Source organism: Octodon degus, unplaced genomic scaffold, assembly GCF_000260255.1.
Source record: "Octodon degus isolate 3935 unplaced genomic scaffold, OctDeg1.0 scaffold00006, whole genome shotgun sequence".
In the NCBI taxonomy this organism is placed as follows: domain Eukaryota; kingdom Metazoa; phylum Chordata; class Mammalia; order Rodentia; family Octodontidae; genus Octodon; species Octodon degus.
Genome location: NW_004524582.1, coordinates 30,422,819 through 30,445,325, shown reverse-complemented (window position 1 = coordinate 30,445,325; position 22,507 = coordinate 30,422,819). Strand labels below are relative to the sequence as shown.

Here is a 22,507-nt window from a genome sequence, read left to right as displayed (position 1 = left end):
CAGGTGCAGGCGGGTACTGTCAGTGCTGCCCTGTTAGGAGATGGCAGCATTACCAGTCTCTGCCTATCTGACTGTGGGAGGATCCCTGAGATTGCTATTAACCAACCATGCCCAGGGTGTGAGGCAGCAGCAGGCCAAAGCAACACTGGCTTCTTGTCTCAGTGCCTGTAACAGTGCTAGAGATTGCCTGCATTGCTATCTTTGAGAAGTCAGGCCTGGGCATTCTTTCAGTGCCTGGACTTCTGAGCAGATGCAGGCAGGACCTGGGCACCGCGCAGCCACTGATGCATGCCAGTTCCTGCTGGGTGGTGCCTGCAGTGGCAACATAGCTACACCAGTGGGGAGAACAATGGCTGAGCTCTGGGCGTGACAGAATCCTTCCTACCCCACCTATTCTACGGAACCTGAAGCTGCTGACATGAGAACTCCCAGGGCAAGGCCCAACTGCTAGGTGACAGCCACCTCAAAACCCTACTGTGACAGTATGGGAACCATGTGGATGGCATGTGTGATGATCAGAGCAGAAGGCAGCTCCTGACCTCAGGCACCTTCTGTGGGATAAAGCCCACCATGAAGGCGTCTCCAGCACAGGTTCTGCTGCCAGCAAGGAGAGCCACGGCCTGTGCCAACTGGGTTAGGCACTAGAGCAGGCTAACCTCTGCTCTGATGGCGCTGCCCACCAACTGGCCAGGAAACATCTCCCGCACCAGCAGGCTCCCTTGGGGTGAGACTCCCTTCCTCTCTAGATCTCAAAGCACACGAGCCAGTGAAAGGCACACCAATACAGTATGTTACTTCATGTCCATGGGTGGTGGGGGAGGACTTCATAGAAAATACTACAGGGGTACCTGAGCACCCGGGGGGAAAAGCCCAAATCTATAAGCCTCATCCCTTGTGCATAATACATATGCCTCAAAAATGAACTCTGGGGCTGGAATATGGCTCAGGGCTCGATCCCCAGCATATTAAAAAACAAACTCTGCAGACTCATGCAACATGGCCAAACAAAAGAGGAGCCACACTGGAGCTACTCAGAGAAAATCAACACAGGTAACTGAAAGAGTGGGACACTGACAAAATGAGTCTGGAGTACATCTACTAAATCAAAACTGAGCTCTGCACGAAGTCCACAGGTGCTAGCAAGACGAGGGACAGTGGTTTTCTCTGAAGTCTCACTATACAGTCCAGGCTGGCCTTGAGCTCACAACATACCCCAAGCTGGCTTCAGTTCACTACGATCCTCTTGCCTCAGCCTCACAAGTGGTTGCGTTACAGGTGTGTGCCACTGTGCCCAGAGGAAGTGGTTTTGTACTGTAAAGGGAAGAACAGTAAGAATGCACCCACTGAGTCCCAGAGACCACAAAGACAAGCAAGCCATTCTCTGTGGAATGCCTTCCTCCTGTTCCACAGGGCACGCAGGCAGGCAGGCAGGCAGGTAGGCAGGCACTCATCTGAAGAGCTCTGCACTGGCTTCCAGAGTGGGGAGGAAAGCTCTGCCCTACGCAGCACAGGAGACTTCCTGCCTACGGCCTGCACTGCCAGGACGTCCCTGCATGGCAGTGGCCAGGCCAGGGGCAGGAGGTCCTGGTACAACTCCTCTGCTACCACCCTGTGGTCACAGCACACAGGAATGGCAGTGGTGCAACCTTCCCTGTGACGTATTCACACCCACCAAGCCCAGACAGGCCAGGGTGACGAAGGGGCGGCTGAGCTTTCTCTTCCCTTGCCCTTCTTGACACACCCTAGCTTCTCTTAGAAATGAACATAGGGCCGGGGAGATGGCTCAGTGGAATAAGTGCTTCCCTGGCAAGTGCAAGGGCCTGAGTTCAATCCTCGGTTCCACAAAAAAAAAAAAGAAATGAACATCATAGTGAAAGATGGAAGGATTTTTTTCAGATGCAAATGAGAAAGAGGAAGCTCAGAGCCAGCGAGGGCTCGGTGCTGTGTGTGGCAGATACAAGTGGCCCGGCTGTGGCGTGGCCTGCGTGGGCTGCTGCCTGGCTGAGGTGCGCTCTAGCGCCTTCAGAATACACAGTCGCGGTCTTCATAAGGCGGTCTCTACTATGAGAAACAAGAACAATAAACTTTTTTTTAAATTTTTTTTATTTGGTGTTAACTCCACAAGAAACAAAAAATCTGTTATTCTGGTGTACGTGAAATCAGAACAATACAACCACGGGAAAAAAAAATCTCAGCCCAGGAATGGAAACTGATACTTCAGTGCTACGGATATGCAATGCGCTTCACACCACAGTGCATTTCAGCGTTTGCCAACTTTTTTTAAAAATGCATTTTGTAATCATCCATTCACAAAAACTAAAAACCACACTTTCAACTGTTGCTGAAAGTCTTTGAGCTTTAGCCGCTTAATTATGAAAACAAATCAGCACAGTCATCCCTTGGTGCGTTCCTCCTCCACCCCGCCCGCCCTTGGCAGGTCCATGTGTGGCCGCCGTAGCCCTCCCTCCGGGTGAAGCCTCTCAGCTCAGGCTGCGTCTCAAGCCTGCTCATCTGGCCTCTGCTTCGCCAGCAGCGACTTCCAGGGTAACTGTCGCCGCAGCGATGCTAGGAACTCACAACCTCCACTTCTGTTTCGCCTTTGCTATTACATCATAGCTCAGTGCAGATGCTAACCAGTTTTTAGGAAGCTCCAGAAGAAAGAAAAATACGTAACGACTTATCTGATGTCTGTAAATAAATAACAGCAACACAAAAACTTACTGGTGCACACGCACACACATGCGCACACGCACATGCGCACACACACACACACACACACACACTGTAAAGTGTCAAAGATATAGGTATAAAAGCAAACTCTAAGAAGCAATGGGACGGAGCCCAGATGCTCAGGGAGAAGTGTGACAACATGGAACCTCAAGCACCCACAGCCTTTGCAGCACTTTCTGCGCTACCAGTTGAGAAAAAGGAGACAAACTCAAAGACTCGAAGCAAACCACAGAACCACGGGCAGTTCAGCTCGTTGCCCGGGAGACCACTGCTGAGTCTGCCTGGGCGCGGCAGGCTTCTCTGCCATTCCTGAGGTTACAGACAACGCAACTGACTGCATGGATTAGATGCTTTCTAAAAGGATGTTGATTAAAAAGAACCACTTAAAATGTTTAGGTTTTGCCGAGCTGGCCCCTCCTGGCGCGGCCCCACTGCAGTATCACAAGAGCTTGAGGAGGCGAAGGTACGAAAGCAAAAGACAGACCGACTTCCCAGGGTTACCGAGACACACGGTGACAACCAGAACAGCGACGGTGGGGCCACCAGAGAAGTAATCTAGCCAGCCTGCCCACAGCACACAGAACTTCCCAGCACATCCTGTCCGACAAGGGCAAGAGCAGCTACATCACACCAAACCACACCACACGAGCAGCCAGCTGCAGCAGCCAAGGTTTCTGGAGGGTGACAGGCCCATTATCCGGCATCCAATGCTCACCATTTCAAGTTTTGGAGACTGTAATTCAACAGTCACTGGAAAAGCCACAATCCGCAACCAAGGTCCTGCCCCAGGTTCACAACTCCACAGAGAGCCTTGCCTGCATTTCAGTGTGGACACACTGGGACAGCCACCGGGCAGGTGGGGCAGGCATCCCCATCTCACACCCTGAATCCTTGGCACCCTCAGTGAGCAAGAAACACACCCACCATAGCATCTCATGATACTTCAGGGGGAAATCTTAGGGTAGAAAACACAGCATTCTGAACATCTCTAAATGCACGTACACCCTTGCGGCTCTTACTTTCAGGTTCGCGAAATTCCACTGCACGGAGATGTGGGGGTGGGGTGTTGGGATGGGTGTTGGAGGTGGTGAATCACCCACACTTCCCTCCCACCTCCAGAAAGGACCGACCCACTGCAGGGTGACAATGATCTCCCAGTGCTTAGAGAACAGAGCTACATGTTCCGAAGCTGAAGTCTCTGAACAGCAGAAGTGGCGCCAGCACCGCAGTGCTGACAAATGACAGTGATGTCATCACAGTGCAAGGGAGCGGCCTGCAGCTACGAGGCAAGAGCAGCGACACCTCTAGGACGAGCACATGCACACCCATTCTGGATCGGACAGCACAGCTAGTCTATTCAATAGCCAAGAATGCACAGCTGGGAAAGAAGTCTTCAACAGGATAGCTGTCCTCAATGCTAAAATAAGCAAGAAGAAAGAGAATCACAGATCAGAATCAGTTATTCGAAGAAACCTATGTTGTTGCTTTAGATGAACAGGCCTCCCAACGGGGCAGTTTCCCATCACACAGTGTTTAGAAAACCCTCGCACCAGGTGCAAGGTCAGAGGTGAGTCCGGGAGAAGAGCGCCTCCTCACGAGCGCCCACCCACTCGCCACTGCCGTCAGAGCATGAGTCTCCAGGGTCGGAGCTGGCACTGGAGCGCGTCTTCCTGTGGAGGCCGTTTGCCTGGGCCCCAGGCCTGCTCCCTCCGGTGCACCGTGCCTCACAGACAGAAGACACCTGCAAGGCAAGGCACAGTTTCACACAACAGGAACTCAGAGTCCTCCTGCAAGGAACTGTGACACTCCGCCCTTCCCGAAGAGAAGGCACAAGGGCTGTGGTGCACTCCTGTGGAGAGGAGAGCCATGGAGAGCTGCCTGCTGCACAGCAAACCACTGTCCCTCCCTATGGCCTGAAGGGCTCCACATCCCACCTATGCTGTCCAGGCACCTGGACATGTGTGGTCATGCCAGACCAGGCTAAAGGAAGGTTTCCATGTTCCGCCAGACTCCTGCTGCAGGACAGCGACAGTGCGGACACAGGACTCCCTCCGTTGGGAGCACGCATGTGGACACTCCCACCTGGGCTCACAGCCCATGATAGGAGACAGACAGGCAAACCAACACACACAAGCCCGGACTGCAGATGACCACGTGCGTGGCAGGAAGCAGTGCTTCCGACAGAGACAGAAGGGCTGGCATGCACAGCCGCCTCACAGCTGCTGTGACATGGAGTCCTGCCCTCGCTGAATGCTTTGGAGGGCAAACCCTTTCTTGGCTGCAGTTTCCCATGTCACCTGGTAAGCACCTCTGAACTGTAGGACAGGAGTGTGGGTAGCAGCCCCTACCAACCACAGCAGTTCGCCTTCCCAACCCACTTCTGAGACTGGCAGCAGCCCCACCCCATCTCCATATGGCAGCACTGCTCCATGAAGAACTGGGGCGAGAGCACAGCAAAGCCAGAGTGAGGCGCGCCAAGAGGGGTGTGAGGCCGGGGGGGAGGAGGGGGGCGGCAGAACACACAGGCCAGAGGTCCAGCAGGAGTCTACCACGAGCACAGCGGGCAGGAATGGGGGCCTAGCCTCAGACCGTGGCTCACAGCCTGGGTACGCTCACCGGAGTCCCTGCACTCTCTCAGGGGGCTTGGTGGTCTACTCTGCAGGCTGAGCAAGCCAGGCTGCACTTGCAAGCGCACAGGCAGCATCAAGCCACTATTTCATGGGCTGGAGAAGCCCAGGAAGGACAAGCAGAAGGGGAAGGAAAGCCTGGCTACTGTCGAGAGGAGTGGGGTGACAGTCTGCATGAGGCAGAGGATGGGGGGTGGCAGGTGGCCTCTGACAAAAGAAGCAAGTCAGGACTAGAGGCTGAGTGGGATGGCAGGAGTCACTTGCCCAGAGAGGAGCCAAGGGTGCCGGCACCACCAGCACCACAGGGTGCTCCGGAGCACAGCTGTTACATGGATAATCAGAACCAGGAAGCCAATAGAGCTTCATGAGCGCCCATCGTGGGACCACCTGCCTGGTGAAGGCTGTGCCCAACCCAATCTGCCCATGCTGCCCTCCAGACGCTCCTGAGGTGGCCCAAGGCAAATAGTGAGTTGTGGATGTGGCCATACTCATTGCCACCATGTGGTGGGCCACAGGGAGGGTAGTGTGTGTCCCAGATGTGGGGATAGCGGCAAGCACAGCACTCAATGTGGTGCACTCCGAGGCCAGGAGGAGGGGTGCAGGGTCAGCTGTGCATTCCACAGAGGCCGCAGTGGGAAAGAAAGGCCAGGGGGTACGGGGAGCCTGTAAGGAAACCCTGGCTGTGGAAGGGCCAGTGGGAGTCCCTGCCCTCGGCCTACAGAGCTGGTGACTTGAGCAGGCATGTGACTAGATAAAACACAGCAGGAGTGGCCATTTCTGTTAGTAACAAGGAGGGGAACAATCCACTTACCCTATTAAAATCTAACAGATGCTCTTCATTACTGGGTATTTCTTTACCATCTGGATATTCTTCTATACCATTCTCTCCCTTGGCATTTGTATAACATTCTTAGTCATTGTGAATGGAGAAGGGAAAAGAGGGAGAGGGGAAATTCCATTAAGACACAGTTGTGAAACACATTCTCGTTGCCTTCTCACTGCAAAGGTAACTCTCCCCAACCCTCTGGAGAGTTTGTATCACCACTAAAAGGCCTGCCAGCCAGGTGCACTTGACACAATCACGACACAATAAAAAATTCTTTGGCCACGCTGCTTAGTGAGTTGTAAAGGAAAAAACACGAGAGCTAAACACACATCCCTGTGGACATAGGAGGAGAAAGATCGTCGGGTCTGTGTTCTCCAGGACAGACATATGGGCAGGGAGGCAGACACCATCCTGGGGGTGTTGCTCATGAGTGTGGGGGCAGGAGCAACAGGCAACAGGGGTCAGTCACACCAGAGGCAGCCCGGACAGCACCACACTGCTGCATGTGCAGCACCTCTGCAGAACAGGGAGAGGAGCGAGACTCAAGGTTTGACCAGGCAGACGGACCACAGAAAGGAGGCTCACGCAGGCTGGTCACACACATCCAGGAAGCCCCTCACTCTCCACCTGGCCTGCACTTGCATGTCTCCTGCATAGCTCTGGAAACCCCAACCTTCAGAGGTTCCCAGGAGACTGCTCTGGGGAGGCTAGATATTGGTCCTTCTGAGGCACAAGGAAGGTAGCACCCAGCTCTGATGCCTGCTCAGGCAAGCGAGTCCTCTAAGGCCCCCTATGCAGAAGTTATCATAAGGTGGCAATGAGAGGTCACGGCTGCCCCTGGCCTAAGCTGCAGAGGACCCAGGCAAGGGCAAGGCCCCCCAGGACACTGAAGCCACCAGCCCAGGTGCCTGACAATCTCCAGGCCCTGGGGTCCTATGGGCTGTAGTAGATCCCAGAAGGTGCTGCTCACTGGAGCTGAGGGCTCTGGGCAGACAGGTATCAGTTAACCTCTCTTGGGCCTGGCCTTCCCTGCACCTCCCAGGGCTCTAAAGCAGGCAAAAAGAGGTGCTATGTGGGAGGTGGCACAGGTATAGCCACAGGAACCAGCCCAGGACACAGGCTTTGGGGCTGCTGTGGAGGTCATGGTCCTTGTGGAGGCTGGGGACCCTGCTTCAACCCGCCACAACCTGTCCCTCCCCACTGGGGCTGGTGGAGACTCCTTAGTGAAGGTGCAATACTCAAGTCCAGGCCAACTTTCCCATGATATTCCCAGGAGTAGGCCCCAGGTGGTTTGTTTTTTGGTACCAGGAATCAGACTTAGGACCTCCCACTGGTCAGGCAGGTACTGCACTACGGGAACACCTCACCAGCCCAGGCCCAGGTCTTGAGTGTACAGCAGGTTCTACTCGAGGGGCTTTGCCCTCACAACTGCCCCACCAGGGAGAGTTCTTTTTAGCCTCCCTTGACCAATCAAGGCAATGAAGGCATGGGGCGGTCCATCCTGCCCAGGACTGGGGGCTGGGTCTAGTGCTCTGTCTAGCTCAGTTCAGCTCAGCTGTGCTCCCCAGCACAGGCCTAATGCTGTGCGCTGCTCCCTGGCAGGGTTCCTTCTGAAAGACTGTGACCACACACAGCCTGGTGGCAGCCTAGCCACCCAAGCCCTCGAGAGCTGGGCATAGCTAGAGAGGGGCACTGCAGTATCTCAAGGCCCTCTGTGAGCTGCTACTGCACGAGCTCTGTGGGTAGCTCCGGCTGGCACAGGGTTTTAACCAATTCCTCAAGCTCCTTCTCAGAAGGCGCCTGGCAAGCAGGACAGGACGAGTCTACCTCTGCATTCTCAGACCCCAGAGCAGCACCCAGCCCAAGGGAGACACACTTGCTGCGGGAAGCAGAAGTGTGAGGGAGGGCAGCAGGAGCCAAAAAGGGTATGCTCAGGCCAGACAGCACAGTGGCCATCAGTCCCAGCTCCCTGGCTCTATCTCCCCTCCCCACTGTCAGCAGAGATGGAGCAGTGACAAGCAGCCGCAGCTCCTGCACTCTCCTCCTCGCCCTCCTGCCAACAAGCACATCCCCTGTACAGGGGTGCTGAGAGCTATGGGGCTGGCACTGGTCAAACAGCATGCACCCGCTTGTGATTTATCATTTGCAGCCTCTGCTGAGTGTGCTAGTAGTTGTCTGCCTGGCAAAGCCTCTTCTGAGGTCACTGCAAGCAACCACAGGGACGAGTGCACACACATCACTGACATTCCGTTACTCCAAGAGCTCCTATCTGAACCCTTCATACACCACAGCACTCTGGCCCAGACCCATCAGACTGCAGGGATGACCCACGGCTGGACCAGCTCCTGCCAAAAGTGCCAGACACAGCAGTGCCCAAGGCAAGGGAAGCATGGCCACAGGATTACCTGAAAGCCCCCACATGGAGTGACCCGCAAGGCAGCACCTTCACTCTCCCTCGGGATCTTCCCTCTGTGCCTGGCTCCAGCACTGCCATCCATGTCCTGTTAGCTGCACCTTTGTCTCTGGCACTCATGGAGGGAAGGTCCATGCTACTAGAGCCCGGATGGCTCCCGGCACCAGTGCAGACCACTGTGCACAGGGCAAAACTTCCAGCACACATCCCCGATCCAACAGCTGTACTGCAGGACTTGGGTAAAACACTAACCTTGCAACACTGCTTCTTCCACTGAAAAGCAGCAGCACCTTATCCGTCCCTGCAGGGGCCAAAGGGGAGCAGCTTCCAGGCAGCAAAGGGCTGCCCTGGGACTAACTAATGTGAATGAGCACCAACCATGAAGAAAGAGATGCCAAGTAAGACTCAGATTTCCACCTCCCATGGCCACACTAAACCTCTGGAAAGGACAACAGGACATGAGAAGCAGCCCTCTGTGGCTACTGCACAGAGGAAAAACTTCCCAGGAGAAGTCCAGCAGCCAATTCCGGCAGGCCATGTGTGTACCACGTTGGCTAAGGAAGCCAGCCACTGGCTGCAAGTTAACTGCAATCCAGCTGGAGGGACGCTGGATGTGAATGCATAAACATGCACAGAAGACTGCCGTAATGCTGGGCTGTGACAGCGAGGACTGACTGCCCCATACACAACATGCCCTGGAAGCCCAGGGGTCACAAGCCAGATAAGCCAGCCTGCCTGAACCCACCCAGCAAGGTCGTCTCCTGGCCCTGTTTCTCCCAGCACTGCTGGTCAAGATTCCTACAGCTTCTGCAGGTGCTCAGAATCGTCCATGTGTGTGCGTGCGTGTGCATGCGTGTGTGTGTGTTACTGGGGATTGAACTCAGGCCCTTGTGCTTGCCAGGCAGGCACTTATTCTACTGTCTCCCCAGCCCCTCACTCAGAATCCTCCTGCAAGGCAACTCCTATTCCCAGTGTCCTCGCCAGTCTCCCCAGCCCTTGGTGTCTACAGTCACGGCTCTCACCTCACTAAACCACTGTGGGAGACCCATCAGATGCCTAGAAGCCTTGTCATGCCGTCTCTACCACAGCCAGAAGCATTCTCAGCAGAGTGTACCCAAGCCTGACGCTGCCATACCAAAACCCTTCACAGCTACCTCTCCCTGTACACTGAAGGCTTTGAATGTAGCCAAGCTCTCCACCCTCCTGACAGGATCCCCTCAGCCACCTTTATGGACTCAGCTACAACCCTGCAGAGTCCCTTGGCTTCCTGCTTCTTCAGATGCCACAGATCGTCTGGCCTCCTTGCAGCTGGGACATCTCTCACCAAAGGAGGCTCACGCTTTGCTGGTTTCCACACGTTTCCCCCTCTCAGTCCATGGGTGACTTTAAGAGCAGGGTCCAATTCTCATTTGCTTCTGTGTTCCTGTGTGTGCTGACCACAAGGAAACTCTTCCTAAGTAGTCCTGGGCTGACATTTCTGAGGACTTACTGCGCTTAATGAAACAGAAGTCTGAATGAATTAATGATGGACACAGGTCTTACCTTCACATTCCAATGCAGGAAAAAGGGGAGAGTACAAGGCTTTTTCCCACCAGGTCTGCTTTTCTTGACTTCTACTCATTTCTTGTACATCAGTGTTCAATCCAGGAAACTATTTAGATTAAAACCAAATATAGAAGACATTTGTAAACTTTCAGGGTAGAGTAATATTCCACGAGAACTACTTACTATCAACTCAAGTTGTTACTTATGTATTTACTTATTGTCTTTTTGAGATGGGGGTCTCACTATGTAGTTCACTCGAGCTCACTTGGTAGCCCCAGCTGGTCTCAAACTTCCAATGATCCTGCTGCCTCAGCCTCCAGAGTGCTGGGATTAAAAGGGTGCACCATCATACCTGGCTGGGCGTTTTGTTAAAAGCACCTATTTTGTTGTGGCACACCTCTATCATCTCATCAGGTTGAAGCGAGAGGATCACCGTGAGTTGGAGGGTAGCTTGGCCGACACAGTGACATCAAGATGAGCCTAAGCTACATAATGAGACCCTGCCTCTAAAGGAGAAAAAAAAAAAAGGCACCAAATTCAAAATGGAACTAAAACCTTAATAGTACTATTGCACAGAGAAAATTGATACAAAAAAAAAGGGATAGCATAAGAGAAAATATTGTTAAATGATGACAAATGTCTAGATTTGCAACGTGCATGCAGACTGTAACTCAGTGGCCTGAATCTCAGGTGCCTGACAGGGAAGAAAGGGACCTCTTCTCATTTAGCCTGACAAGACAGGGAGTGTTTCTGGAAATAAATAAATAAATAAATAAATAAAATAAAAAGAAAATTCTCATAAGCAGTGATCAAACTGAATGTCTTCCTAACAAAATCATCTGCTCAGAAGACAACTACAAGGAAGCTGAATTGAAACACACAAACACTATGTGGACTTAATAACTTCAGTTAAAACAGAACACAGTGACGCACAGCAAATGAAGGAAGGACTGCAGAGCAGGAAGGCTTGTACCCCCCTGCTCCCATGCCACAGTAGCATGGAGGGCAGTGGTCACATGGGAGGGAGCACGTCTGAGTCAGCGCTATCAAGTCACAAGGCAGGCTGGCCACAAGTCCAGGTGGTACCTGGAACCCAGGTTGGCAGGACAACCCCCTTCCTCACACCTCCTCTTGTTATACCTGGATGGCAGGGTGCCAATCTGCTCCCCAAGGTGAGGCCCAGCAACATCTCAGTAGTTGCCAGAACTGTATTGTGCTTGAAATGGAGAGACCTGTAAACTGCTCTTAGAAATGTCTTCATGGGTCCGAGTTTAAAAGTAGAGTCATTTTAGTAACTTAAAGAATCCAATCAGTGATCTAATTTTAATGAGTTAAAGATATATATACACATGCATACCGGGAATAACTCAGGCCTTGTGCTTGCCACTGAGCTATATCCCCCACCCATTATTTCATGATTAAGATTTTATGCTTTTTTTTCTTTGTATTTAGGACAGGGTCTAAAGGGTGTTCAGGACCTCACTACCTAGATCGGACTAGTAGTGATCCTCCTGTGTTCAGCCTCCCAAGTGCAGGGACTACAGGCACACTATGACGTCCAGTCTCAATGCTGTCTCAGCTCACCCTGTGGGTGGGGCCAGCACAGTACGCTGGGGATGGAATCCTGGCCACTGTGCTCTGCCTAAACAGGCGCTTTAGTCTGCTGAGCTATCAGGCCAGCCCCTGTTATGCTTTTAAGGACAAAATGTTTTATGTGTTTAAAATTGCTTGGTTCATAAAAATAAATAAAACTGTTGGTTCAGTAACATGCTCTTTATCATGTAACTAAATGGGAAACACATTGCAAATTTCCATTTTCGCTTAGTATAACTTTTCAGAAACACTCCTAATTAGAAACTGAGGAGCTGTACTGCCTACCCAGTGTGATCCGTGAACCATCACTACTTTCCTCCTGCAACTTAGCCTAACAAGAAAAATGAGTACCGCTGCACTCACGGAAACAGCTATCAAAGGCCCAGGGAACCTCAGGGGTGGCTGCATGCAAACGAGGCTGACTCAGCTGGGGCATGGATGGCACCCGAGGCCCTTTCAGAAAGCCTGGAACTGCTCTGTGCGATGACTGGCAGCTAGCCAGGCCACCAGGGAGAATCCCCAGGGCAGAACCATCCTCTTCATCCTACGGCACTCAGGGAGAGAGATTATTCTGGAGGCCGAAGTTCCTCCCTGACTTCTTGTCTATCAGCTTCCTTAGTGAGTTAATTATGCTGCTTTTCGTTCTTCCTTGAACAGTAAAGGGGTGAAGGCAAAAGAGGGAGAGCACTCCTCTGCAGGACTCAGTATGGTGATGAGAGCGGGCTGGAGGCACCTACCAAGATGCATCTGATGCCACGCGATCACATGGATGTTTCTTAAGGGCAAGAAACTGTCCTGCTTATCTCACTCTGCTAAGCACTGCCAGAAACCGACCAGCATCTGGGGCCTGAGGAAACCGTCTGGGCCAGTCTGACTGCCGAGCACCTCACTCCCCTCTCCTGCCGAAGCCATTTCTGCATTCTCCATCAGAGTCGACCTCTACAGCAAGGAGCAAGGCCTTCTGTTTCCTGCTACAGTGAATACAGGCAGTGTGTACACATCCTTTGAGGGCATCTTTCTACTCAGCTATTTCAACTTTTAGGTCACATGGCAGGGATGACATGACTACTTTTCACTCACTTAAGGTCTGCCTAATGCATTAACTCAGCTTCTGGTTTGCTTGTGGTAGAAAAGAATGCAAACAAAAACTACCACAGAAAACAAAACAAAACAAAAAATCCAGAGTAAACTAGAGGCAGAGTGGAAGAGAACAGGATGGACTGCCTTGAGGCGGCGCACAGCAGTGTGGCTGGCTGCTCAACCTCAGCTCAGCACCACTCCTACGGCAGCTCTGGCAGAGCCTCACCAGCCTTATCTGACAGGGCTAGCGCCCCCGGCACTCCCCACTGCCACATGCCTGGCCTAGCTCTTATGCGGAGAGCACTTCTATATTCCAACACAGCCTACAACTTCATGTGCTTGCTGTCAGTTCCCCGAGGGTGCAGGCTGTTCCACCAATGTGACCGTTCATCCCAAGCACCTAGGTTCGCATCTGGCACAGCAAACACTCAGTGTACCCATTCAATGACTGCATAAATTGGTCAAAGAAAAAAGATACAATCGAAAAGCCCTGATGTTTTAGCAACAGATATCGTCCTCGGTGGTACAGAGTCTGGGAAAGCAAACAAAGGCTTCAGAGGCCCATACACATGCTCACTAAACACCCTGGTTCGGCTGGAGAGGACCAGTGGCCCTCTGCTCCAGGCAGTTCCAGTCATTTGGGTTGCAAATGGAAAAGGAAGCCGATAGGCCTCTCAGAAAGAGGAGATGCAAGTGCACAGAGATCTGGGCAGTGCCAAGGGGCCTGCCTTTGCTTCCTGCTCACCTTGAGCTCAGGCTGTCCCTTCTGACCAGACCTGGGCAAGCCTCCCAACCTCCAAGCCCACATGGCCTTCAGATGGGGAAATGAATCCACAAGGGTATTCAGTGGGACATGGTGACAAAGCACTGTCATGGGTGGACTGTGCAGGAGACACTTTCGATCCAAACTCAGAACCAACAGACACCTGCAGCTCACTACTTCCTCTGGGCTACTCCTACTCGGACCTACACTGAGAGCACATGAGGACCCATGCCCGCATCCCTCCACCTGGCGCACCATGGCCCCAGCCTCCGGGCTCTGGGCTCTCCCTCCTCTGTCCCACTTACCACACTGCCTAAAATGGAGCTGTCTCTAAGACCCTGGAAGACAAGGAACCGACCACTTAAATTATAATGTAACAATATAGTGGAGCATGTAGAACATAAAAAAGGGAAACTGTGGTAAAATGCTGTTTCAGTTAAAAAGGAAGAACAGGAAGAAATATATGTGATATAATTTACTTTTCCATGAAGTACCTATGCTGGGAGGGCCCACAATTCACACTAATGGTGGCTCTTGGTGATGGGGCCTGACATTGTATACACCTTTCTTTGAACTTCTCAGTTAAAAGAAACAATTTACAAATTGGTTTTTATTTTTATTTTTTAAATGTATTTAGTACAGGGTCTACAAGGTCTCACTAAACAGAATGGACTTGTAGTGATGCTCCTGTTTTCAGTCTTCCAAGCGCTAGGATTACAGGTGCTCACCACCACACCCAATCTCAATCTCCAACTCAGCACAAGCGCCCGCCCTAGGGGCGGGGCGGGGGGGGCGGGGCAGGGCAGGGCAGGGCAGGGCAGGCCAGGGACTGAACCCAGTCCCTGCATCTGCCTCAGTAGACCCTTTAATCTGCTATCTCGCTGGCCCAAAATTGGTTTTCTTGCCTACAATGAATTTGTCATAGGCAAGAACAAAATCTTGTGCATTAGAGTTCCTGTATTTGGAACAAGTATTCAATAAATGTCCACTGAATTGACTTAACTTTTTTGGAAAATCCCAGACAGCAGTTACTTTTTTTTTTTTTTTTTTGTACTGAGGACTGAACTCAGGACCTTGCACTTGCCAGACAAGTGCTTATTCTACTGAGCCATCTCCCCAGCCCCCAGAGAGCAGTTTTGATGGCAAACCTACTAGACTGTTAGAGCACTCCTGCTTGCTCTGGAAAAGACTGGGTGTGGGTGCCTTCAAATGAGGCCTTGAAAAGAATGGCTTCACCTGAGAAAAGGGAAGGATTGTCCTTCAAGAAGCTGTGCAGGACAACCAGACAAAGGGACAGGGGAGGGCACAGCACCTAGTCCTGGCCTAGTCCAAAACAGCTTCTTCAAGGTTACTCTGTCCAGCTCCTCGACCCAGTGCCACAACACAGAGCTGCTGCTGAGACCAGGGTACCCCAACATCTGACTCCCAGACACCCAGAAATGTCTTCTGGAAGCTAAGGCCTTCCAGGAAAACCCAGGATTCTGATAACATGTAAATACATCAACATACTAGAAAGCGAAGGAATATGGTAGTGATATGATGCAGACTCTTGCTTCTTTCCTCTTTTTCTTTCTTCCCAATCTGGAACCAGGTGAAATAAAGTACATAAAGGACTATTTAAGGAGGAGAAGGGGGGCAATAAATAACAGATAAAGGCTACCAACATTACTGGGTTTTGCTCACAATGCATATTTCAGTGTTATAAAGGGACTACAATCACCCCCTATGGGCTCCTTGAGGCAATGACTGGAGTTACCAGGGCCCCTAAGCTGCAGGCAAGCAACTGGACACCTGGGCACTGAGTAAGGCATGGGCCATAGTCATGAGAAGCGGATAACCACACGGCACACATAACATGGAAAATGCAATAAAGAGGCATCAAACAGAAAAATGAAGAGAATGAAGGAATTAATTCTGAGGAGTCAGAGTGGAGTAAGGAGAAAGTGTCAGTGAAGGTGGTGGTGCGTGGAAAGTCTTGTGCTACAGGGGGAACTCGAGAAGGCTCCAACTCTGCCCAGCAAGCTGCTACTGGTGAAAGGCCAGGCACAGCTTTGTCAAATAATGCTGCGGAGTGGGCAGACTGCAATGCTTTTTAGGAAACGGGCTACTGCCTTAAGTGCTGGTGTTAGTTCTGGTACAATCAATTTCACCTGAAACTACTTCTTAGGAACATAACCAAAGGCCATGCTGCTCTGACTTAACAGACTCTACAGAATTCAGACCTTTCAGAATATACTTTGTATAAAGCAAGCTACTTCTACTAAGGTTCTGTAGAAAATATTGTGCTACATCTGAACTGCAGGTCCATTTTCACATGCACTCTCTTAAGTTACTTCTCCAAAATCCTGGGCATTCTCAGCATTCTCAAAAATACTGAAAATAAATAAATATATAATTTTTTTTGTTTGTTTGTTTTTTTTGGAGACAGGGTCTCGCTATGCAGTTCTGGCTGGCCTTGTGCTCATTTCTGTAGTCCCCAGGCTGGGCTGGAACTCACAGCAATGCTTAGGTCTCAATGTCCCCAAGTGCTAGGATTTTAGGCATGTGCTACTATGCCTGTTTCCAAGGCCAGCATGGCATGTGGGGCCAGGGATCAAACTCAGGACGCTGTACTTGCCAGGTAGGTGCTTTATGCCTCTTAGGCTTTATGCCTGAGTTATATTCCCAGCCCTAGATATAATTTATTTTACACATAAAACATAAACTTTAACAAAACTGATTACCATTGAAGAGACAGCTGGGTAGGCTTGCTACCTGAAGAAGCCTCACTAGAGCCACACGCTGGCTCATGGACTTTGAAAGCCAAAATGCTTGCACAAATTTTTTGTTTTGTACACCATGCATTAACACCAACACATAAGAATCCTAAAACGTGTCATTTGTTATTAAATGTGTACTAGTTCAAATTCATAAATAGGTTGTCTTAAGTCCATAAATATAAAATCCTAAGAATGATAAACCATTAGACTTTGAAGCTAATTTCTCCATAGTTTAACCCCTCCTTCCATTCTCTTCTTGAAAAGTCAGATAAAATTCTTTTTTTTTTTTTTTTTTTTTTGCAGAACCAGGGATTGAACTCAGGCCCTTGTGCTTGCCAGGGAAGCACTTATTCCACTGAGCCATCTCCCCAGCCCCTCAGATAAAATTCTTTGTCAAATACCAACACACATAGAAACATACCTCTTCTAGCTGTCCCGAAGAAACTGAATTATCTTCATAAGCAGGGAACTGACAACCTGCTTTGCAACTGCAAAAATTATTAATTTCTTCCTCACACTGTGCCATTATTTTACAATTTGCTTCTGAGCTTTCTAAATCTATTTCCAGAGATTCACTCATGCTACATTCCAAACACTGATTTTGCTTTCCAACTGGCAGAATCCCAGTTGACTCCTCCTGGGAATCTAGTGATGTTTGAGCGCTTTTTTCCATTCCAGATTTTTTTAATCTAGGAAGGAATTTCCCAGATTCAAGCTCTGATTTTCCATAGTAATGGCCTTCTTTTTCTGCATCTTCTTCTAGAGGTTTGAGATCTGCCTGTGGATCTTCAAATACTTCAACCTGAGGAGGAATGGGAACACTGGCTTCATCTTTCTCAGACTCAAACTCTGATTCGCTTCCTCCTCCTGGGGACAGTTCCGATGCAGAGATCGGGCGGAAGTGAGTCCTGGGAGAGATCCGGATGGCTCTATATTGTGTCCTGTCACCACCACATATCCTAGGGTGAAATACTTCACTGTCTGAATCAGAGCAGAGGATTGATTTGGGCTTAAAAGTAGGGCTGAAAGATGCAATCCCTTCAGGTTCAAATGAACATTCTACATGAAGAACTTGTGAAAATGGATTACTTAAGTCAAAGGAAGAAAATGAATATTCAAGTCCAGGATCTTCAACTTGAAAGTTACCACAAGCTCCTAGTAAGTCTTCATGGAAGATAAAAGAAAATCCCTTATTTAATCCATTTTCCCCACTCTTCGGCTGATCATTCTGTTCAAATGATACGAAGGGTTTCCACAACTGCCTGTGACCAGGGGCAAAGCTGTTTCCTGGAGTCATGAAGACATCTGTCCCAGCTATGGTCACAACGTCGGAAGCTGCACACTGTAGCAAGCTTCCTTTTGTGTGGCCTGGTGGCACAACTGCCCATTCCCTATCACTGCTGAAGGTTTTGAGTTCTCCATAGACTCCTCCAAGAATGAATGCATTCTCTTTATCCTGGGCCACATCCCAAGGTTTCGAGGGTGTGGTGTAATCACCACCATCCACCTTAGAGAGCTCGCTGGAGGCAAAAGCTCTCTTCTCCAGGTTTGCTTTCTGTCCCTCCCAGAGGTGATACTCGGATCTCTGCACTGCCCTACTGGGCTCCTGGAGGGCATCCATTTTTGCATCAGCATCTAAACAGCAGCAGTAGTTATTTACATCTATTGAAAACAACTCATCGTCAATTCTTTCTATTTCTACTGTAGCCACAGAATTTCTATCTGCCGTCTTTGTCCAAATGTCTTTAATAACCCCTGAGCTGTAGCCATCTCCATGTGGACTGCTTTCACTACATAGTTGTGTAGTTTCAAAGTTTTTGTTTTCTGTTTTTTGTTCTAGCTGAATACCACAGACAGATTCTAGTTTAGATCTTTTCTTGAAAACTAAAGTTGGAATTTCTCCTAAAGTTCTACTGTTTTGCTGGCAAGTTTCATCTTGCAAAAAATCTAGAAGTTCTTCATCTACGTAATTTGACGAGACTCGAGGAACTACATAATTAATATCATCTGCATTAAATTGTGTGGATTCTTCAAACTGAATGTTCAACATCTCGTTGTCTGAACGTGTTTCTTCTGAATGGGACCACGGACTACAAGTTCTTGTTGAAAGATTAGAACAGTGTTCATTTTCTTCAAAGGCACTATTTTTGGTCCATATTAGCAATCTAGATTGTGTTTTCCCAAATGTATTAGCACTAGAATCTGTATTTTCATTTCCCAAGTTGAGTGTTTCAAAAGAAAATGGTAAAACAGAATTACTGCATTGCACTTCAAACACTGAAAAACAAGAGTTTATACCAGATCCTTCATTAATATCTGAAAAGAGCTCTTGATTGCTAGCAAGCAAGTGTGAATTGAGCATTGTGCTGTCCAAGATCGGAGAGTGTCTTACTGGAGAGTCTCCTCCAAAGCTCTCTCCATCTGCATCACCAGAGCTAGACGAACAGCACTCCCAAAACTGAGCCAGATTGCCAAGGTCTTGCAGGAACAAGCCCTCCGCACCCACAGAGCTGGTAGAATCTGTCCATATTGCACGTTCCCCTTGCAACTCCATACCATCTAACACTATGCAACATTCTGCCTCAAAATCTGTATTCTCTTTGCTTTTTTGTCGAATCATATTCAAGATCCGACTTTCCCCTTGCATTGTTTCTGAGGCACCAGGATCCAACATGGATTGATCAATATCCACTTCGTAGAAGTGTGTTAATTCTGACAGATGAATATCATCCAAGTATTTGTTGTCCTCTGGCAGAGAACATAATGAGGTCCCAGTGAGGTCAATATCCTCATTTATAACTGCAGGCATTTCTACAAAATGACCATCAATGAAAGTACCTGCTGCGAGGTATGTTTTGTGAGTATTACTGTTGCTGATACAAAGACCGTGCACTGACTCAGACAAGTCTTCCACTGCCTCTGGCGTCAGAGCACTCGCGTCTTGTCTGTTTTGGTATGTGGTCTCTAGTTTGCTTTTTCTGCTCAAAGGAACAAAATACTCAGCAATCGGTTCAGTGTACCACAACGGCTCCTCTTTATATTCCCTGTTGCTTCTGCTCTCTGCATATAGCTCTTTTCCTCCAGTGCTCCCAGGATCTTTTCTCCCTGCCTCCTTCACTGGCCGCTTACCCCGCTTGCACAGCTGCCTGATGGACCCGCTGCTGCTGCTGCTGCTGCTGCTGCTGCTATTCACATGCACACTTCTCTCCACCTTCTCCCCATGCTTCAGGGACAGCCTGCTTTGCCCATTGCGCCCTTTCTTGTTTCGAATGTCTCGCACCTTGTGTCTGACTTTAACATACTTCATGGATGCTTTGACTTCTCCCTGGTTACCACTTGAACTTGAGCCTCCTTCACTAGAGCCAGAAGACCAGGAGCGAGGGCGGATCTTCCCTTCCAGCTTGTGTCGGACCTGCTTTTTGTACAAGACAGGCTTCTCTTCCGCAGTGCCGTTACTCAGTTTGTTCTCCTTCTCCTGTCTGCTTCTGCTCTGGGCTTTATCATGCACGGCGCTTCTATCCTTGACGACCTCACTCTCACTGTTGCAGTCCTTGGGAGAGGACGTATCTGTGCTTGCTGGGGGTGCCGTAGATGACGAAGAGGAGCTGGAGTAAGAGCAGGCCTTGGACTTGTTCCACACGGTCATGATTTCTTGCAGGCAAACTGGTTTCTCAGAAAGCGGTGGAAATGCTTCGTAGTACCTGAAACACAGAAGTGTGTTCAAAACATGAGATGCGCTCCATACAGTAAAACACCACAACCAAGCAGAGAAGGAGATACTCCACTGTGAGTAACATTCACATCATCCACAAATAGACTTTACAACAGTTTGCAGTGCACGTTGTACATGAAATCAATCCTGTGCATCAAGCACCTCTATGATTAGCATGGTGATAAGCACTTTATGAATATTGTGAAAATATATAAAATGACAATTATACCTTCAAAACTATAATGACAAATGTAATAAAGTTGTTTTGGGGTTTTTTGTTTTTTTTTGTTGTTTTTTTTTTTTGGTGGAACCAGGTATTGAACTCAGGCCATTGCACTTGCCAGGCAAGCGCTTATTCTACTGAGTCATCTCCCCGGCCCTTTTTTTTTTTTAATAAAGTTTTGAAAGAACATCTTTTTTTTTGTTGTTTTTTTTTTTGAGACAGGGTCTCCCTATGCAGTTTAGGGTGGCCTTGAGCTCACCTGGTACCCCAGGCTGGTCTGTAACTCGCAACAATCTTCTGCCTCAGGGCTGGTGAGATAGCTCAATGTTCTAAAGCACCTGCATAGGCAAGTGCATGGGCCAAGATTCAATCCCTGGCACCACATGCTGCATCAGCGCGCCCCCCCCAGCCCGCAGGCGAGGGGAAGTGTCAACAATCTTGCTGCCTCAGCCTTCCAAGTGTTGGGATTACGGGCATGTGCAACCATACCCAGCTTAGAACACAGTATTTTCAGTACAAAATGTCCAAATCTGGACCTCAGTTATTTACCACGCTTACAAACTTAAGCTTATTATTGATATAATGTTTTGGTATAGTTCCTCAACTGTGAAAGATGAGCATATGACTTACCTCACAGATATTCTGAGCACTGGAAATCTACATACAACTGAAAAGCAGGATAGCTAATCAGTCGAGGGGATGTACTCTGAAGCCACACTCCCTGAGATGGGATCCTAGTTCTGCCCCTTGCTAGTTGTATGTCTTTAGAACTATTCATTCCTCTCTCTGGTGTTAAGACTTCTCAGCCATGAAGCAGCAGGTGAGAGCATCCACCTTACAGTGAGGTAGTACCAGAAGTAAAGGTATTCATATGTGAAGTGAATTAGAAAAGCACCTCATACGGGACTGCCCTAATTCCCGCTACTCTATCTCTCTCTGGATGCTAGCATAGGGCCCAGTATCTCAGCAGGTCCTTGAGAATAGTACGGAAACCACACGTGTGTGCTTGGGAAAAAGATGCTAGCAAGGCCTAGAGCAACCCAAGAAAAGCAGACCTTAGTGGAACCTTGTAGTCCCATGGGGCAAAGTTCACTGAGTACTAGCTGAGGCACGAGGACCTGGGGGGAAACACGGGCCACGCTACTACACCAAAGCCTACCTGGCAGAAACCCCTCAAAACGCAGAGAAGGAAAGACTAGAAGGCTGCCCAGCACTCTAACCTACTAGAGAACCAGAAGCCACTGAGAATCCAAGAGCAGACCAGACTGCCCCAGAAGATCAGAAGCCCTGTGGGCAGACGGTGCTGCTGTGAGGACATGCTCAAGGTCACACAGAAGGCAAGGCCGTACTCTCAGTATCTGAACCTGACTCTCCTTCCAGCCTACATGACAAGTCATCTGAAAAAATATGAGCTCCATACACAATTTTAAATATTCTAGCAATGACATAAAGCTGTAAAAACTGTAAAATTAGTCAAAACAGCTTATTTAATATCAAACAAACTGATTATCATTTCAACATGTCATCAGTATGAAGCAGTAATTCATGCAATATTTGGTACTTTCCTATGCTAAGTCTAAAATCTCATGAGACTTTCATACCTAAAGGACATCTTAATTTGAACTAGCCACGTGTCAAGTACAAAACAGTCCCCCATGGCTTGTGGTTTTGGACAGCACAGGTCTATACAAATAAGCAAACACAATTTTTCCCTTAGGTTTTAAAGATTCAGAAGATTAAAATATGTAAGAAGGAAATCTACTTAAAATGTAATTATTTTAATATTAATCATTTACAAATAAAAAACTAAAGTACAGGAAATAGGTTTTACTGGATGAAGGCTGCAATAAACAGTCCGAATTGTTTTCTTACTTGTAAACAAGGGTAATCATAATGTCCCAAAGGACTATAAACAGTAATCTCCCTCATTTCATCAGTTTTCTTTCTTTCTTCCCTTCTTTAAATACATGTACCTCTTTCGGGTCCTCTTTTCCAAGATGACAAAAAAAAGAAGGAACAACGGTCGTGCCAAAAAGGGCCGTGGTCATGTGCAGCCTATTTGCTGCACGAACTGCGCCCGGTGCGTACCCAAGGATAAGGCTATTAAGAAGTTTGTCATTCGGAACATAGTGGAGGCCGCCGCCGTCAGGGACATTTCCGAAGCGAGTGTCTTCGACGGTTATGTGCTTCCCAAGCTGTATGTGAAGCTGCATTATTGTGTGAGTTGTGCCATTCA

The 22,507-nt window shown here is 49.2% G+C and overlaps 1 protein-coding gene across 2 annotated transcripts in view; it reads right to left on the bottom strand.

The window, feature by feature from the left end:
- Positions 1–2,104: 2,104 nt before the first annotated feature.
- Positions 2,105–22,507, bottom strand: part of Kiaa0232 (KIAA0232 ortholog) — an 86,540-nt gene continuing 66,137 nt past the window's right edge. The window contains exons 6-10 of one of the 2 annotated variants that reach the window (XM_023699774.1): positions 16,758–20,037; positions 15,087–15,158; positions 10,139–10,247; positions 6,169–6,266; positions 2,105–4,471 (exon numbers count right to left, since the gene is read on the bottom strand). In XM_023699774.1, coding sequence (XP_023555542.1) covers positions 4,292–4,471; positions 6,169–6,266; positions 10,139–10,247; positions 15,087–15,158; positions 16,758–20,037 — 3,739 coding nt within the window. In that variant the 3' untranslated portion in view covers positions 2,105–4,291. The remainder of the gene's footprint in view (positions 4,472–6,168; positions 6,267–10,138; positions 10,248–15,086; positions 15,159–16,757; positions 20,038–22,507) is intronic. The other variant, XM_004624586.3, reaches the window with a different exon arrangement.